Source organism: Puma concolor, chromosome F2 (genome assembly GCF_028749965.1).
Source record: "Puma concolor isolate L17-30 chromosome F2, mPumCon1.1.hap2, whole genome shotgun sequence".
Classification (NCBI taxonomy): domain Eukaryota; kingdom Metazoa; phylum Chordata; class Mammalia; order Carnivora; family Felidae; genus Puma; species Puma concolor.
The window spans coordinates 9,198,477-9,218,499 of NC_141684.1; the positions used below are offsets into that span (position 1 = coordinate 9,198,477).

A 20,023-nucleotide genomic window follows, 5' to 3' on the forward strand; every position below is an offset into this window, starting at 1 on the left:
AAAGGGCGGCGGAGGCCTCTATGCCACTGAGACCACTCTGCAGCTCACCGTCTCCTCTGGCCAGCCCTGCACCTTCCCTTTTCCCCCCTTTCCCCCCGTGGGTGCCTTTGCACCTCAGTGTCTGGCTCCTGGGGAACCCAGCCAGCCACACTGAGCAGGGCGGGGAGACTGGGTTCGAATTCGGACTGGGTCTGAATCTCTCCTATTTGCTAGCTGTTTGAACTTGGACCTCTCTGAGCCTTAGCTTCCAGGTCTGTAGGATGCACATAGTCGTGCGCACAGGGCAGTCACGAGGGTTAAAATACGGAAAGCATTTAGCACAGTGATTGATGCGACAGCCAACAAGTAGGAGTTTTTAAAGTATATAGTTCTGTACCTCTGCCCTTAACTGGCTGTGACTTACTAGAGCCATCTTCTCTCTCTGCCCATTTCCCCTTCCCCAGAAAGATGGGCTTGGACTTGTGAATTATCGCCAACATTTCTTAAACACTCACCCTTTATCAGGTTCCGTGTGGAGCCTTGTACTTTTTCTTCAGCACAAGCCCGCTAGATTCATCTCTCTTGTTTTCTACCATCATCCCCCCCTTTCAGAGAGGCAAACAGAGGCATTGCCAGGCTGAGAAAGACCTAGAAGAGGACTGGGAGCTGCATGGACCGACTTCAAAGCCCGTGGCCGGGCCATGTCCCGATGCTTCCCTCACTTAGAAGATGTGCAGGCTCCCTGCCAGCACTCACATTTTTTAGGATCACACCACTCTCCAGCTTAATAGAAAACATTCGCAGAAAAGATCAACCGAATTCCAGCACCCCACTGGCACAGCGAGGCAAAGTTGATGGACAGTAGTTGTGTGGCCTGAAAGACTGTCCGTGCAGACACTTCCATCACCTGGAATTCAGGCTTGTAGCTGTCCCCGAGCTCGGGGAGGGAGGCGGTGAGGAGAGGAGCTGGAGGGCTGGGCTGGGGCCAACAGCAAGGAGGCACCTTTCTCCCCGCAGGGAGCAAACTGTGTCATACCTGCCACTCCAAGGGGGGGGCTCCCGCTCGAGAGCCGGGAGCATTTTCTAAGGGGCATTTTGAAGTGTCTCGGGGTAAAATGAACTGAGAAGACAGATACGGATTTTCAAAGATTCATAATCCGTGTTTTCCCCTGGTGGGCAATCCAAATACTCAATTTGCTTCAGCGGCACCTCTGAGCAAGTGCTTCTGAAATGGTAGATGAAAAGCGACATATCAGTTGTCATGGGAATAAGCCCGCGGAAGATCCGGTGTTTGGGCAGGCGGGAGAGGGGGAGATTGAGGCACCTACAGTGGGCTCCTGCCTCTGAGAAGGTGATTCCTGCTGACCCTGAACGTCCTCTCTGGATTGCTTGGTCTTTTAAGAAGCAACGGACATCTTCTTGGATAAAGAAATGACAGCTTTCCTGTTTCACTGGTTTTTAAAAATGTACAAAATTCCCCCCAGAGAGTAAAATGGTATTCTACGTACAGATAACACGCCTGTGCACGTTTTCTCAAAATCGAGCTTGTCTGTCCACCAACGCATTCCCCTTACAGCCCCAAAGGAGGGCTTTTGAACAGTCTGAAAGCTCAGTGTGCAACTGTGTAAAGGCCTTCAGGGAAGCGTGGCAGCCAAGGCACCTGGCTTCCGGCCCCCGTCCCCCATCCGGCCTCTCCCTGCCCCTCTCTGGCCTTGCAGTCCTAAACTACTTCTCTTTCTAGTTCATCATGTGCCACACTGATGCACACCTTTGGGCTTCTCTTTGCACACCTCCCTCTACCCAGGATGCTTCCTTTTCCCCCCTTGACATCTGACGAACGTATGCTCCTTCTCTATGTCGCAACATGGGGCCGTGATGCACTCTGGTACTTTCCCCGTCTGTCTGCGGTGAATCTGGGGGAGGCTTCCCGAGGCCCCCACTGTGGTAAGTGGCTCAGCTCCTTCAGTTCTGACTTCCTGTGCCTTTCTCCCAACTAGAAGGCCGGCCCTTGTCCTTGCAGTCAAGACCTCTGGCCCCCAGCACAGCGCCTTTTCTGGAATGTAAGTGAAAATTCAGAATCCATGACCCGAAAAGTGGCTGGCAGAGACATATGCATGGAGGGGAACTAAATTGAAGGGAAGGACGAGCTGTTTGGCCCTAACACGTTTCTCCAACTCGTCCGCCCTAGAGCTCCCTGCCACGTTCACCCGCCCCCACCCCAGGTCATCGTACCAAGGTCTAGTGCCAAACGCAGTACAGAGTCTCCTGCCAGCCCTGTGCTCGAGCGAAAGCCTTTCCCTACGGCCCTTCTGCCTCATCTCACTGACGAGCCTAGGCCCACCATATGGAAATGTCTCCAACGTCTGAACGCCCCAGGCTGTTTCATGCCCCTGGGCCTTTGCACACACAAACCACTCTCTCTGAGGGAAAGACGTACTGAAACTTGGCCACTGGACAAACTCCTGCCATCTTCAAACCACCTAGCGTGTTAGAAGCCTCCCCGACTTGTGAGAGCTCGGAAGTCACCTTCCCCTTCCCCTCACCCCCACTGACCCATCAGTGCATCAGAATCCTTCTTCAAAGAGGCTTTGAATGAGTGGCTTAATGCACACCAACTCATCACAAGACACAGGGCCAAGCGGTAGGTGTCCGGACAAGTCTAGGGCTGGAAGTCTACCTCTGCCACCCTTTCCAGAAACTCAAGCCAGATGTTCTTGTCTAACTTGGAGGGGGGCCAGATACACGGGGGCTCAAATCCCAGGGGTTCATTTAACCTCTCGGATCCTCAGCTCCCTTATTTGAGAAACACACCTCGCCACCATCTAACTTTCTGATGAGCACCAAAGGATTTGTAAAATGTTTGGTGTTTAATAAATATTTCCTTTCCTCTCCGGATAGGAAGTGCGTAAAGATGAGCATTTTGCATACACATGGGGTACACACGCAAGTGTGTGCACGCACACGCACTCACGCATGCACAATCCGTGTCAGAATCACGCTCACATATCAATACCCCAGAGGCGGCATTGTGCCCTCGCTTGACTGCCGTCAGAGGAACATACCCAGACTCTCCACGCCAATTTGGGAACTCTGAGCCCAGATGGAACGCACACTCCGACGTCCCTCCTGCTTTCAAATCGCACTTGTCAAAATCGCACTTGTTTCAGAAGCCTGTGACATGTCATTCTGCCTTGGAAACTTCAACTCAGATCCACAGACTGCATGTGTGAAGGGGGATGCGAAACTCTACATCCTTTGCTCCGTTGTGTTGGTAATTCGAGTCCCAGGAATACAAATTATCAGGGGAAAAAAAAAAAAAAAACAGAGCAGAAGCACCGCAAAAGCCCCTGAAGGTGTTCACACTTTGATTTGTTCGTATCTAAGAGTATGCATTTGACATTCAGATCCTGGAGCATTCTTTATCTACGCGCTGAATAAGTAACACTTTTGTAATGAGAAAGATTCCAATCTTGGATTCAAGATTTCCAAGATGGAAAAACGAACTCACTGCTAGTGAGGATATCACTAGAAACAACGTTGGAGACTAATGTGGCAACACAAAGCTAGAGTCTTAAAATATAAAGTGGTCGAACCCAGTAATTCTGCTTTGGAGAATGTGTCCCCCAGGAAGTAACCTGGACATTCGGAAGAGCTTTATGGACCCAGGTGCTCATTATGGTATCTTCTTAATGACGAGGAGTCATAAACAATCAAATGCCCAAAAATAGTGCAAGTTAGTGAAGTGCAGTGTGAAATGCGGAAGCTGACAACACTGGCCCGTTTTTGTCTGCATCTTCCTCACCAGATGGGGAGCATCACGAAAGTAGGAATGTGGACAGAGGAATGAATGAATGAATGAATGAACGGATGAATAGATGCATGGTGAATGCATTATTCAGAGAGATAAGTAACAATTTGGAAATATATACCTGATGCTCTGTTAGGTAACAATGAAAGAGTAACATTGTAGAGACATTACAAGTACTTCAGACCACAGGAAAGGCTAAGGAGATTAGAAGCAACTAAATCAATGTTTGAACCCACATGACTTCTAAGTAACTCTTGTGATTTTTTTTTCTCCTCTATTTCCGCATGGTTCGAACATTCCACAACTAACTGATAGTAAAAGAGGACCTGTCTCTTGAGGTCTGTGCGAAGATCAAATGCTTGGTGCAGGACGGAGGACAAAACGGACAAAACACGTTGAAACGTTTCGGAAAAGATTATACGGTCGCATTTAATTCAATGAGGCTCACGTCTCTTCTCTCCCTCCCACAAAAATGAAGACAAGGAATTTAAAAAGTCTAGACCCACAAAGATGACAAGAGAAAACAAGAACGGGCAAACAGCAGATAAGACACTTCGACAAATTTTTCAGTGGGGCAAAGAAGAGGGAGGTGTGTTGATGGACACGTCAGCACAGAGGAGCTAACACTCCAGGTCCCTGCAGAGCAGGTACAGACCCGACCTGTGTGTTTCACGGGCACCCCAAGAAGCCCAAGAAGGCGGGGGGGGGGGGGGGTACCATGGAAGGCAGGGGTGGAACACGGGACAAAGACAGGAGGGTCCGCTGCCCACACCCCGTGATTGGTGACGGCAACGGGAGATCCCTCTTGCTCCCTGGGGCTCCCCAGTGAGCCACATGCCCACGGACGGAACAAAAATACTCTTGTTTCGACCCCAAGTCTTGACACGACTAGATGTTGGAGACAAAGAAGGAAAATTGAAAAAGGGTGCTACAAGAGAACCTCGACTCCTCACCTATCAAGACAGGAAGGAACCCCCACGGTCACTTCCAAGATTGACAAATCAAGGAGTAGCAGGATTCATGTGTAAGGTAGAAGGGGAGAGGCCAGGGCGAGAAAAACACAGCTTTAAGAGTTTTAACCACAATAGCCTCTGGAAGCAGAAATGGCAGGCGGTAGACGTGGGACAAGGAACCGGTCGGGTTTTTCTAAACCCTGAATCTCTGGAGACGATGTGATCATTTCAGTTGTCTTTACGTTATCTTGATAAACCTCAATATCAACTCTGACCCAAGTCTGGTTGGGATACGTGTCCCCTGCTTGGTCGAAGCACCCCCTCCGCCATTCGTGACATGACAAAGGCAACTCCTACGTCACAGCACTTTAGAAAGTGGACACTTTGGAGTCCTATGTCAAAGTCCTAGACATAAAGTCTCCAAGGGTTTAGACACAGATAGAATTCTGTACAGACTGTGCAGAAAATGCGTGTGTGTGTGTGTGTGTGTGTGTGTATGATCTCCGAAGTTAGCTCTTTGAGCCAGGTGGAAGAAACAACATGGGCTGAGGACATGTATACTTTTAGCCGCGGCCTTGGCTAAATGATTCCTTCCTACACCAGCTCTATATTCTGTGTCTTCAGCCAGCACTGTAATGACAGATGTCTGGAGCTCCTCAGACATCATGTCACGGGGCAGGAATTAAGGTCGCTTGGGCCCTTCGAGTCATTTCCTGACTCAGAGAAGGCAGAACAGGGCCTTGCATCCAGGCCCTCGCTCTCCGGCACCACTCCCAGCTCACCTGCCTCCAGAAACCACTGCGCCCACCTGCCTGCACTTCCTGCTGCCTCGTGACCAGACGGGGCATGGCGGGGGCGGGGGGCGGGGGGGGGGGGGCGGCAGCCTCAATCTGGGCCATGCTCCCGGGCTCAGGGCCCCGCCTCAGATGTCACCGTGCCACCCAGTGCACTGAGGGCTGTGAGCCTCTACTTCACTAGCTGGTTCAGCACTAGCTGGTTCTTTCCCTGTTTGGCCACAGGGCCACAGTACCTGACACTGGCCTGGGACCGTGCAGGTCTCGCCACTCCTGGACAGGGTGAGAACAACCCTCGGGATGAAACTTGCAGGCACGGGACCCAGCCGTCCTCTGCCTCCAATTGATTGCACTATTGGCCAAGGTGTTTATTCACTGGGGGTCGGTTTCCTCCTCTGTGAAATGGGCGTGGGGCCAGCAGGGCCCCATCTATGCGTGTGTGCAGTTGCCAGGAGCTCAAATCAATGAGCGTTTGAGGCCCAGGCGAGCTCTCAACGACGGGGCAAAACTAAGAGAGAGAGGAGGAGAAGGAAAAGCAAGGTGGATCTCTCCTGAGAGAAGCTGAAAAGACAACTTACCTTTCTCGGGGAGGAAAGGCAGAACCGCCAAGGGGCAAAAACTGGGACCATCGTTCTGAGCGACTGAAAAGAAGAAGAGAGGCAGCCGGTTAGGTCCCCTCCACCCTCAAAGGTGTCAACAGGGGCTCACGGCAGTAATGGCAAAATCAGACCTGGAAGGCAGACGGGCTGCGTTCAGCCCCCGAGACACCCTGAACTGGTCAGGATGGGCTAGGTTGGGCCGAGGTGACAGTCACATCTCAGCGGCTTAAAGCCGCCACCACCCAGGGTGGCCTCTGTCTTGCACCACGCGTCTTCCGTAGGCGGGATGGGGCTTGGCTCTGTGTCATCCCCCCAGGGCCCGGGGGGAGGAAGGCTCCCCCACGCCCCCCCCCCCCGCTTCAACAACACTGAGGCAGGGAAAGCGAATGCAGAAAACGTCGCTCTTCTCTGTGGCTTCTGCCTACAAGGGACACATCCCTCATCTGCACACGGGTCGCTGACCAAAGCCAGCAATGAGGCCGGGGGCTGAGCAGGTAGAGTCCGGCCATGTTCTGGGGACAGGCAGAGGACGGTACACGTGCTTACAGCCGTCACTTTCCGACTCCATTCACTTGGGCGAGGCACTTAACCCCATGTTTCCACACGTGCGCGATGGGACAATACGACCCACCTTGGGAATCGCATGACGATGACAGGAGATCACGTAGTGCCAGGCACAGGGTAAGAGCCCAGTAAATGACAGGTGCTCCTGGCAGGCAGGATGGCGGGGGGGACAGAGCACAGACTTTATGCAGACGGACCTGGGCCCGAGTCTCCATGTGCCACTTAGAAGCAGCGTGGAAGGACCAGTCATCTGACTTTTTCTAGACCCAATTTTGGCATTGACAAAATGAGGATGTTGTAAAAATTACAGAGAAATGCGCACACCCGACAGATGGTCCATAAGTGCTAATTATCTTCTTCCCCTCCCCTTACTGAACAGATCGAAAGTTTCATCATTATGCTCTCCCAGCGGCCCAAACCAGGCTCTTCTTGCATGCTCAGCTGCGGGGGGCATGGTCAGCAGTCAAGGGCAGGGCTCAGGGGTCAACTGCCCAGGGCAAGACCGGCTTGGCCTCTTCCTTCTCTGTGCCCTCCAGAAGTTATCTCGCCTCCCTGTCCTCAATGTCCTTGTCTGTAAAAAGGGCTTACAACAATACCTCTCTCAGGCTCATGAGCTTTAGATGAGTTGGTACGTGTAAAGCTTTGGGTATACAGTAGGCAGGCACTCAATAAATGCTGGCCATTATCCGCTCTTAACATTGCCCTTCTACGGTGACACACTGCTGTCCTATTCTCCCTCCATAAAAAGCATGCATTAGAGGGGCGCCTGGGTGGCGCAGTCGGTTAAGCGTCCGACTTCAGCCAGGTCACAATCTCGCGGTCCGTGAGTTCGAGCCCCGCATCGGGCTCTGGGCTGATGGCTCAGAGCCTGGAGCCTGTTTCCGATTCTGTGTCTCCCTCTCTCTCTGCCCCTCCCCCGTTCATGCTCTGTCTCTCTCTGTCCCAAAAATAAATAAAAAACATTTAAAAAAAAAAAAAAAAAAAGCATGCATTAGAGTCACAATCTCGTCTGGTCCCTAAGGTGTTGCCCTTCCCCTGCCTTCTTCACTTTGGTCAGGTGAGCCATAACCCAGCCTCTCTTGGTTCTAGAACCTCCAGTTGTATTGTTTTTCGTTTTGTTTTGTTTTGTTTTTTGGTATGGTTCCACCTGCCTGGAAACACCTGTTCCCCCCAAGTCATTCTAAGGCCCTGGTTCCCAGGCTTGGTAAGAACCCCGAGCTAGCCCCACCCCCATAGTGTCTGATTCAGCAGGTCTGGGGGGCTCCCTGAAATCTGGCCTCTCTAACAAATTCCCAGGTGACACCGAAGCTGCTGGTCCGAGGACACACTTTAAGGACCACTGAGCTACGGTGTCCTCGGTCATCTAACATTCTGGGAGCTCCTCAAGCAATGCTCAGAATTACTAACCACGGCCATGCTCCGCTGCACCCAGTGGGCCAGTGTGGCTGGCCTGTTTAAATATCTGTCTTTCCTGGAAGAGAGCAGTTCTCAGAGCAAAGATCCTGAGAGTTGACGCAGACTTTGGAGAACAACTAGACCATCTATATCAAGGGCATTCAAGTGTTCTCACCCTTGAACCCAGTGATTCTGCTTCCGGAAATGTATCTTGAAATGCAAAGTGAGCTCAGCTTGCAAAGGAAACATTTATGCTATAACATTGTATTGAATTGTACTGTATTGTATCATGTTGTGTTGTAAAGAATGCATATGGTATACATACAGTAGACGTTTATTTCATGGTACTAACTAATCACCAGGAACTATAGAAATTTCTGACACCATGAGAACCAGTAGGCAAGACGCAGCACATTCCCAGGGAGCACCACCCAGCAGCTCATCTCAGCGAGCATCACCAGGGAGCACCACCCAGCGGCTCATCTCAGCGAGCACCACCAGGGAGTATCACCCAGCAGCTCATCTCAGCGAGCACCACCAGGGAGCACCACCCAGCAGCTCATCTCAGCGAGCACCACCAGGGAGCACCACCATGAAGCTCATCTCAGCGAGCACCACCAGGGAGCACCAACCAGCGGCTCATCTCAGCGAGCACCACCAGGGAGCACCACCCAGCAGCTCATCTCAGCGAGCACCACCAGGGAGCACCACCATGAAGCTCATCTCAGCGAGCACCACCAGGGAGCACCAACCAGCGGCTCATCTCAGCGAGCACCACCAAGGAGCACCACCCAGCAGCTCATCTCAGCGAGCACCACCAGGGAGCACCACCATGAAGCTCATCTCAGCGAGCACCACCAGGGAGCACCACCCAGCAGCTCATCTCAGGGAGCACCACCAGGGAGCACCACCCAGCGCTCATCTCAGCGAGCACCACCAGGGAGCACCACCCAGCGGCTCATCTCAGCGAGCACCACCAGGGAGCACCACCCAGCGGCTCATCTCAGCGAGCACCACCAGGGAGCACCACCCAGCAGCTCATCTCAGCAGACAACAGACCACGTGGCTCTACTGCTGTTGCATTACTTACCCTTTCTCACCCCCTCAGCAGTATTTCTTAATAGGGTTTTGCTTTTGGGGTAAGACAGAGAGCAAGTTGGTGGCCATGGTGGGGACATTTCCACCACGGCAAGTGGCAATCGCCACAAATCAGGGCTTCCACTCACCCTCGCCAGCTGCGAAATATTGGCCAGCACAGCACAGAATGGGGTTCACAATAGGCCCTATCTCATCAGGGGTGCTTGGGGACTAAAGAAGATGCTGTTGCGAAATGCCAGCCTGGTGCCTGGAGCCAACCTGGCGCTGAGCGCTTGGCAGGAGCTGTGGGCAGGACGCAAATGAGGACAGAGAGTGGGCCATTCAGTAACCCTACCTCCATGTGGTAGTTTCGACGTGGATTGCAGACAGGCCTAATTGCATGGGCTTTTCATTTCCTACCCAGGTTATGTTCCCTTATCTAGAATTGCTGCAAGGTCCAAGTGCATTTGCTTAGCAGGAACTGTGTGGCTTCGACTGTTTTTTTTAGAAGCCACATTTGACTTTATCAAGAAACCAGAGACCCTGCGCCGCTTGCCAGCCATGCACAGCTGCGGAGAGAACGGGCAGCCTTCGTTCTCTTTAAAGAGCAAAGGGAAGGTACGAGGGCCCCGGGGGCCCGCCCTTTCCAGAAAAGCCGGGGCTCTGGGGCACTGCTCGACCACAGAGCAGCACTGGCCACTCCCACCCGGGATGCGAAGCGGGCGTGCTCCCTGGGCCCTCCTGCTGGGGCAGGCCCATGAACAGCCTCTTCTGCATTCACACTCTCTCAGCCTGAGCCTCTGTTCTGCACCGACACGTGGAACTTTCTGCTCACTGTGGACCGCAGAGTCCCATAGTGCATTGCCGTGGGCTCTCTGGGACCCCCTGTTGGTGCTCCCAGACAGGTTTGTGCCTCTCTCCTGGCCTTTGTTCTGTGAATAGCCTGGGACCATCGTTATGCTGTGACTGCCCCATTGCCTGTGTGTGCGGGTCTCTGAAACTCTGAGGGCTGTGAGGGCAGGACCCTGGCCCACCCCACCTCCGTAGCCTGCTGCCTGTCCCCACACAGTGGTCACTGCTCCCATCAGCCCCCTCTCCTTTACCCCTGGAGACACTTTTGCATAATCCCTTGTAGAACAGAATTCTCTTCCCCTTTCGTGCTCCAGAAGCCCCCTGACCCCACCGTCGTGCAGCCCCCACGGGAACCTCAGCTACATCTCTGCTTGCAGAGAGAATAATTATCTCCTCGCAGGAGGATAGGAATACAGCCCATTTCACAGGGGTTAGCAAATTAATACAGGGGAAAAAAGCACTCTTAGGTGGTTTCTGACATATAGTAAGCACTTAAGAAATGTTCCATTTCTCTTGTATCCGGCCCCTCAGCCCAGCTAAACCCTCTGCAGGCAGGACCTTCTACCTCCCATGTTTCCTCGGTGTTTAACGTGTATCAGGAGTTTGGTGAGTATCACTTCCCTTCCCCTGCCTCAGGGGCGGTTCTTCAGAAACGGGTCCTGGGTTATGCCTCTCGTCTCTGGCTCTCAGCCTGGAGTCTAATCTGGGGCCTGTGGTCAACACTCAATATAGATGTCAACAGACTAAAAGGCCAAGCCATGGATCTGAAGCAAGGGCCAAAGCCTACTATGGAAATTCTTTCCAAGAATTCCTCCATAAAAACTTACGTTGCGTGTGCCAAAACTGATGGAGAGGAGATAAGGGTCCTTTCCACCCTTCATGGTTCAGGTGGGCATATGACAGAGTCAGAGTTCAGACCTAGGTCTTTCTGACTGACTGAATCATTATGTTATGTGGTTGGGTCTGAATAAGATGTGATTCCTGTGTGGCCTTGGGCAAGTGACCTAACCTCTCTGAACCTCCCTTTCCTTATCTAACAGCATTTGTGAAGATTAGATGAGATAAGGCTTATAAATGCTTTATCCAGCCAGGCACACAGAAAGAATCTGATGAATACAGGCTGATTAGTAACACCAGAGGCCCTGGGCATGGCCAATGCTCAGTCAGTGTCCTTTGAAAGAGAGCACCGCTGTGCATTTTTAATTCCCCAGCCCGCAGTTTCTGGACAGAACTCTGAGTCCCCAGCCTGACCCCACAAAATATATATTGGAAAAAGCTAGGGGTCTGTGCCGTCCGATGAAAAGAAACAGAACAGATGGAATGAACCGGGACAATGAGCACCTTGGGTTCTTCTCTCTGCCACCTCCTGCCATGATGTCGTAACGCCCTGGTCCGATTCCCATGATATTTCTGAACAAATGACTTATATCTTAAGCTTCTTTTTACCCAAGTCTTCCCTGAGCCAGATGAAGATTCTCGAGAAAGACATTTTTCAGCCTTCTGCGGGGTGAGGAGATGGGAGGGGGGATGGGAGGAGAGACGGGCGGGGAAGCTCTGAAGACGAAGGGTTCCATTTCGAAGCCCCCGAAATACGCAGGGCTGGCCCTGGGGTCTCCCGGGGGGCCGCAGTGCTAAGCAAGCATTCACTTCTCCCCTGTCCCTGTGAGTTAAAGCCTAGATGGAACATTCTTCTCTAAATAGAAACCCAGCGAGGCTATGTCATCATACAACCCTGATGTTTTTCCTAAAATAAATCAGGATGTTAAAATAAAATTAAAAGCATGACCCTGACCCCCAGTGAATTCAGATCAAGGATCAGTCACAAGATGCTCAAGGTAGACATCAGCGGGGAAGATTCCATTCAGCCTGCTAGTCATTAACTCCACATAAATCTGCCCTAAAGCCAAGGAATGCCTCGGGGGTTAGTAGGCTCAGGGACAAGGGCTGGGGCCAGATTCTACCACGGAGCCCCATCCCAGCCCCTTCAAGTTGGATACAGCTCTGGAGCAAGAGGCCACACCACTGATGGGTTTGGTCTCTTAGCTTATTAGTTAGTTTTATTATTGTTTTTTCAATGTGTTAATAAATTGCTTATTAGTTAATTGAGTTAGGGGAAAACCGGTCAAAGGGTCTGGACATTGTCACATCCAATCACTCACGGGATGGGAAAGACCTGCCAGCAACGTGGAAACGGAGAAGAGTGACATCTAGGGTCACCAGCTCTGGCCTTGTAGCCTGACTCTAGTTGTGTGGTTTGGGGTCTAGTAGCTCCAACTTCCTATGCCACCCTCTCCTCATCTCGAAATGGAGGAGAGAATGCCCGTTCATGGGTATTAAATTCCACGCCCCCGTAGAAGCCCCGGCGCGTGCAGGCACGCAGCAGACACGTAATATCAGTTTTCCCCTCCTTTCCTCCTTTGGGGCAACGCGTTGCGTTGGGTGAAGGGTGTAGAGATCCAAGTTATAGATCTCTAAGTTTCCTCCAAACTGCACATTCCATGAGTCCCATTTCCAGGACAAGTGCCCTGGCAGGGCCAGCATCAGTCCTATATTGCCTCTGAAACGAGGGAGGAAGCCATGATTGGAGATAACGAATCTCATCTCAGCCTCTCCATTGGACACCGACTCAGAGGGGGTTTTCAATCTTTTTGTACCCGGCACATCCTTCTGGATTTGCTTCCAGGACACAGGGTGAACGTGCCCAGTCTCCAGGCAGCTCCCCACTGTTCCCCAACTGTACCCGCACCTAGAAACACCTGGAAGGTAGGAGCTGACGGGACCAGAGTGAGTCTCAATCACTGTTCTACCAACAGAGAAACAGACGCAAGGGAAGACTTTCCAAAAGACAAACATACAGTAGATGGCAAGCTGGGAAGACACTCGTATCTCTTCATTTGAGTACAGAGCTTCTCCATCATCCCGCGCAGACCATCCATTCGTTCATTGGCCGATTTCAAACTGAGCTCCCCAAACGGGCTGGGATACAATCAGCACGTATGTATGAAGCGCCCACGTTGGGGCAACGCTGCCTTGACCCTGAAATCCTAACTCCATGTACATCGTCAAATACACACCAGTGTCGCCCTCTCCCTCCCCAAGACTGCCGTGTGTTCCATTACCCTAATTGACAAGTTCCAAAAAAAACACAAGGGAACTTGGCAGAGTGCACGTCTATTGGTTTCCCCTGCCCAGCAACAGCCCCTTAACCATACTTTGAAGACCCTCCTCTCTCCCACTGTGCATACCGTCTTGAGAGGACATCACTCGGGCTGCCCCACCCTCCCTCTGGCAGCGGGAGGGCACAGAGCCCAAGCTGGGCCAAACTCCCTGCCTTGAATTTAAAGCTTGACCACAACAACCAGAGTCCGATGATGGAGACACTGTCCATTCATTCCTGCTAAATACATCCCGGTCGCTGAGACCAGGTGAGTCATCTTTGCTTTGAGTCTATCAGCAACAGATAAATTCCCTCCCTGCTGAAGTTCTATAGGATCGATTTCTGTCACTTGGACCCGACGAATCCCGGCTGGTCTACTTCCCAGCCCAAGGACATCATCCTAATACATGGTTGGCAGGCAGCAAACCGAAGACGGCCACGTAGCCAGAAGGGGCGGGTGACTCACCAGGTTTCTGGTACCATCCAAAGGGATAGGTGCGGACCTCAGTGTCAGGGGAGCCACAGTCCAAAATGCGCCAGGTTCCTGCATTTTCCTCACTGCACGTCTGAAGTCCCAGGCTGTTCAGAGTCAAGCACACCACCTCTCCTCCTGGAGCAAAGGAGTAACCGGGACCAGAAAGACGATCATGAGGGAAGACTGCTAACTGAATGAGGGAAATCCTGCAAACCCATCCTCCAGCAGGCGCCTGGGGTGCTCTACCGGACTCCAGGCACGATCTTAGCCACCCGTGAAAACCCGGGTACTGCAACGAGCTTGTCTCAGAGCGCAGGGATAGAGGGAGCTTATCCTGATGGGGCGCCCGCCACGCGCCCAGGGCTGGTCTCTGCTGGCATCCCGTCACTCGATCCTCACACAGTCCCGTGAGGGGGATTTGTATTTCCATTTGCACGTGAGGGATGCGGAGACGCTCTGGGATTAAGTGGGTTTTCCTGGATCACATCACTAGCAAGGCACTGAATCCAGTTTTAAATTCAGGTCATATGGATGGATGCAGAGTTCATCCCACCAAGCTGCCTGAGCCGCATCTTGAGAGATGAGCTGGGAGCCTAGAAGGAGGCCATGTGAGCCAGGCAAAGTGCCGTGTCAAGGTGCCCGGTCGGTGGGCCAGGAGCCACGGCCGGCCGGCTGTTCCATGTATTAGCCACCGCCCCCACCCAGGCCCCCACTTCCCATGTGTGAACAAGGACGGCACCTCCCCATCCACCCCAAAAAGAGCAGATGTGGGAGCAGGTTTTCCAGGCTGCCAAGTGCTGTGCTCAGGCAGGCGGAGTCGCTCTCGCTCTTACCTTTTAGCTGGGACACGTTTAGAAAGCCAAAGCCAGTACAGCACGGGTCTGCATCGCACAGCCGTTCACATTCGAAGAAGCTGGCACGAGGAGAGAAAGAGCGGGCAAGAGGGGTTTTGTGAGTGGCCCAGGACCTACTGAATTACAGTCATTCTTACTTCCGGGAGTTCCTTTCCTCATGACTCCGTAAAGTGGGGGTGCTGTGGCCAGTATGCATGAGTGGATTCCTAGCTTTGAGGGTCCTTCTAAAAACAAAATTCTAGGGGCGCCTGGGTGGCTCAGTCGGTTGAGCGTCCAACTTCAGCTCAGGTCACGATCTCACACTCCGTGAGTTCGAGCCCCACGTCGGGCTCTGTGCTGACAGCCTAGATCCTGGAACCTGCTTCGGATTGTGTGTCTCCCTCTCTCTCTCTGCCCCTCCCCTGCTCGTGTTCTGCCTCCCTCTGTCTCAAAAATAAATTAAAAAAAAAAAATTTTTTAATTAAAAAAAATTTCTTTAAATAAAAACAAAATTCTACTCTTTTCTCAGGAACATAGTCTTGGCATCTTTCATTCATTGGCTCACTCTTTCATCAAGCATTTATTCTGTGCCTGTTATGTGCCGGTCTCTAAGCCAAGCTCACCCAGCATCCTGAATGTGAGAAAGTTTGGCTTTGGGCTCTGGGGAAAGGAAGACAGGGTAGAGAAGCCATCTTCAGAAATGGGAGACCCCATGGGCTTGCGGTCGGAGTGATCCAACCAGATGTCTGTCGGCAAAGACCGGCACATTTCCCCTGACCCAGCTTCCCCTCATATGTGCCGTGTAATGTTGGCTAATCACACTCTGGTTTGCTGGGTCAGCGTATCCAGGCCCCGTCTCGGGAACCTACTTTGCCGAATAACCCAGTGTGGCTGCTAGACCCCTCCCTCAGCTTCTAGGACCAGTCCTGGAGAAACGTAGTGGCTCCAAGCCAATGCTCCCGGGCTCAGCTCTAACTCCCCTCACCTTGACTGCCTGTCCCAGTTCTGATCGCTCGTCCTTGACTCGCCAGAGCTCGCTCAACCCTTCAGCTCCTTTTCGGTGGGGGCAAACTGCCTCATTCTTGCCACTTTCCTTCTTTGTCTTAGGAGCCCCTGAACTCAACTCGCATTGTGGTGCACAAAGCCTCCGTGTCTTGGACGATTTTTCCAATGCTGGCTGCAACTCTGCCCTGATGGCTGTGGACCACCTGCCCCGTGGCTCCCTCTCCCAGAGTCCTGCCCACCTGCCCACCCACCACTGTGTTTTCCTCTCTTGGAAGCCCAGTGCTGAGCTCCAGCCTGGATGATGTGCTGTCCCATCAAACCATCCCCAGCACCAGTATGGCGTCTATCTCTGGTTCCAACCCTCTCTCTCTGACCCTGCCCCAGCATTGCAAGCAGTGCCCTGCCAGATCTCAAGACAGCCTACCCCATATCAACCTTTTAAGTCCATTTTCAAAAGCAGATCTTTTTTTTTTAATGTCCATTTAGGAGCGCTTGGGTGGCTCAGTTGGTTGAGCGCCCGCCCATCTTTGGCTCAGGTCATGATCTCGAGGTTCGTGGCTTCGAGCCCCGCATCGGGCTCTGGGCTGATGGCTCGGAGCCTGGAGCCTGCTTCGGATTCTGTGTCTCCCTCTCTCTCTGCCCCTCCCCTTCTCATGCTCTGTCTCTCTCTCAAAAATAAATGAACATTTTTTTTTAAGTGTTCATTTATTTTTGAGAGAGTGTGGGAGGGAGGGGCAGAGAAAGGGGGGCAGAGGATCCAAAGCGGGCTCCGCGCTGATAGCAGAGAGCCCGATGAGGGGCTTGAACTCACACACCGTGAGGTCACAACCTGAGCTGAAGTTGGACACTTCACCGACTGAGCCCCCCGGGCGCCCCTTCAAAAGCAGATCTCAACCACCAGCAACATGACACAGTTTCATAAATCAACAACACTTCATAAACCAACAGTTCATAGGCCAAGGACTCGCGAATTCTAAAGTAGGAAAGAATCACCTGGAGGAGAATTTTACTTAAAATTCAGATTCTTGAGCCCCATCCCAGGAAATGCTGACTCAGTAGGTCCAGGAAAGGACCCAGGAATGTAGTTTGCAAAACATCCTCTTGGCGATTCTGATGGGTGGGATCCAAAGACCAGGCTGAGAGAAACATCACCTTCAAGTGAAACAACTAAATAACAGCTAACTACCTAAATATATAATGACATACTTTTAAAAATAATACATCAAACAAATTACAATTCCTGATAAGCTTATGAGCTTGTTAGAAGTTCTACCTTCTCTCCAGATTTTGCACACGGCATAGTGAGACTTTGCCGATCAAGTTTATCACAACACTTGATAATATCTGTTAATTGATAAGACACTGGTCAGTGTCTCCCTTTTGTGTCAGATGCCTGGATGAGCATGGCTAAATTTTGTGTTTGGTATCAGTAACTTAGCCACGGTTTTTAGATATGGTCACCTCCTCACTACCTTTCCACTCTTTGCGTTGGGTTTTACAGTTTCTTATGTATGTGCCTTTAGTTGATATTAAGTCACCTTCTTACGGAAGCAGAAAAGTCTTAACAATAAAGATTTGAGAGGACAGAAGTAGCTTACCCATTGGAAATGGATTTTTCAGACATGGGCACTTTGTTTCTAATGGAAATCCCCGTCAGTTTTTGGAACGGCAGGCGAGTATAAAAGTTCTTCACTTTATCTCGCAGTATAACTACACAGGGGAAGAAAGAAATTATATATTATCTAGAGAGAGATTTGTTGTATCTATGAAATATGAAGATTAGGGTAGACACAATAGATCGAGAGTTTCCAATTAAAGATGGCATATTAAACTCACATGCTTACTCTCTGTTCTTATCACAAATCTCACTAAAATGACAGTGAGGGGATTCTTGTAAAGGCTCCCACACACAAGAATAAAGAGAATAGGATGGGGCGCCTGGGTGGCTCAGTCAGCTGAGCGTCCGACTTCCACTCAGGTCATGATCTCGCGGTTCATGAGTTCGAGCCCCGCGTTGCGCTCTGTGCTGATGCCTCGGAGCCTGGAGCCTGCTTCGGATTCTGTGTCTCCCTCTCTCTCTGCCCCCCACCCCGACTTGTGCTCTGTTGCGGTCTCTCTTTCTCTCTCAAAAATAAACATTAAAAAAAAACTTGCAAAGAATAGGAGAAGGGATACAGCAACAACTCTGGAAGCTAGAGAGCACACACAGGAGCTAAGAAAGCTGAATCCTCAACTTTTCTGTGGGAAGAACAAGAAACCTTATACACCTTCTGGAATCCCCAAAAGTTTAAGTATTGACATCACTAGGATGAAGGTGGCCTAAACCAGGATAGGCCGGAAATCTCTAGAAGAAGCAGTTAGGTCTCCGGACAGCTTCCCCGCTTCTGCACAGGAGACAAGTGCCTTCTCCCCACTGCAGAAGATAGAAGGCTTATTCTCCGAAAAGAACAAAAAAGAGAGGATCTCTTCGATGCACCAGGTGGCGTTTGTGGTGGGAATCCCACACTGAAACTAGGGGATTCTTTCAGATCCACCTACATGGTGACAATTGAGACTCTCATCTTCCAACCTTATTTGGCATCCAAACCAACAGCAGTCAGGCTCATGGCCTCAGGCCAGGTGTTACAAGATTCCTTCATGGGAAGGACCCATAAATAAAGACCTGAGGGATCCCCCCAAAGTGTGGCCCAACTAGATTATCCTACAGGGAAACCTGTAGGATTGTGTCAGATGCCTGGATGAGCATGGCTAAATTTTGTGTTTAGCATCAGTAACTTAGCCACGGTTTTTAGACATGGGCAGTGAGCTCTCACCACACACTCTGAGCTTCCCAATCAGTTTCTGGGCCCCTCTCTTACATTTTAATATAAAACCGAGGGTCACCAGATATCTGAGAAAGAACTCCAGCAGAGATAGAACAGTAAACAAAGCATGATAATATCCCAGAAGAAATGGAGACTGTGCAGGGGAAAAACACTCCATAAAAAAAAAAAAAAAAAAGTGGCATTAATGTCCTCAGAGAGAAAAATCAACTTCTATCTTGTGAAAGCCACTGTTGGGATTTTCCGTAACAGATAGCCGAATGGAATTTGAACTGATAGGTGCATTAATGGTGGCTTTCTCTAAGGAGTACGATTGCAGAACAGGATTATTCTCTATGGTCAACTTGATGTGTTTCTAAATGGTGTCGCATTGTTCCAAGGAGCGTGAGTAACCTTAATTTCAAAAAGAAGAATAAGTTAATGTGGATATCTCTAAAACCAAGGAGCCAGTAGCCCACTGGAAATGCCATTTGCGCAAATCCCACGAAGCACCCACCTTTCTTCCGGAACAGGGTCTTTGGCTGGTGGGGCAGGAATAGTCTGCAGCCTTTGGGATTGGGCTCCATGACATCGTCACACACTTGGGCCTCTGGGTAGAGGGTGCAGGTGAAGTACAAGGGTGTACTGTCTGTTATCTCCGCCAGCTGACAGAAAGAGGGCTCCTGGATACAGCCTGCAGGCAAGAGAGCAGTGGGTTTCGGTCCTTGGGAGGCCTGAGGGAAAGTAACCTCTACAGGATCTACTGGGAAGAAATGCCGGGAAGAGATTCTTCCTTGGAGGACAGAGGCCCAGGACCGTTGAGAATATCCATTCTGAAAGGCCCAAGAGAAAATACTAGAGTTCTGCTAGCTGGGGAGACGATTGTGCACCAAACAGGGAGTCCATGTGACTCTGAATGAAAGCAGAATCTAAGAAGGTGAAGAGTGAGCTGTGAACTCAGAAATACAGGGGAAGAGAGAGCAAAATTCCACTGGATCTTTACCCAGGACCATCTCAGAGGCAGTTGGGATCTTCAGACCTGAGGCCATGGGACTATAAAACTTTTGTGAACTCTGTGAATGATCTCCCCTGTTCCACTCCCATGTCAGACTCTCCCACTGGTATATGTGAGATCATACAGTTTTTTCACAAGGATGGATTATAGTTTATTCATCTTCTTTTGTTTTCTCATCCCCAAGGTCAAATGCAAGGCTTAGAACATAGCATATGCTAAACATAGCACATGCCTATTGGGTAAAGGATGGGTGGATGGGTGGGCGGATGGATAGATGGATGATAGGTTCTGGGAGTAGAGTAGAGATTATCTCTACTATAAGCTTCTTGAATCGATGGGTTATGTCCTGTCTTTCTTTTGTATCACCCCTGGTACTAACACTGAAGTGATTCCTGAGTTATGCCATTGAGTCTCATCCTATCTATTTCTCAAGAGTCGTAAAACTAGGTCTGTGTTGTCTGACCAGAGGATCCAGAAGAGGAAGGATGTGTTCTAAGGATACTTACGAGACAGGCACCACAGGTTTGCCTGCTGAGGGGAAAACAGGTGTTTGAAAAGCCAGTGCTGCTGGTTGGGCAGGGGTAGGCTTCCATTGACAACCACCTGGTTAAGGTCCACGGGGAAGAAAAGTTCTGTTGTCAAATCTGAAAAAGAAGGAGAGGGTCAACTTCCTTTGCTTTATCTCCACAGTGAGTCTCTCTCTCTCTCTTTCTCTC

The 20,023-nt window shown here is 50.9% G+C and overlaps 1 protein-coding gene across 1 annotated transcript in view; it reads right to left on the reverse strand.

Moving 5' to 3' along the window:
• The window catches only part of TG (thyroglobulin), a 254,316-nt gene that overhangs the window by 143,941 nt on the left and 90,352 nt on the right, over positions 1-20,023 (reverse strand). The window contains exons 30-35 of the mRNA XM_086695581.1: positions 19,814-19,951; positions 18,810-18,986; positions 17,090-17,201; positions 14,487-14,566; positions 13,645-13,788; positions 6,113-6,175 (exon numbers count right to left, since the gene is read on the reverse strand). Coding sequence (XP_086551707.1) covers positions 6,113-6,175; positions 13,645-13,788; positions 14,487-14,566; positions 17,090-17,201; positions 18,810-18,986; positions 19,814-19,951 — 714 coding nt within the window. The remainder of the gene's footprint in view (positions 1-6,112; positions 6,176-13,644; positions 13,789-14,486; positions 14,567-17,089; positions 17,202-18,809; positions 18,987-19,813; positions 19,952-20,023) is intronic.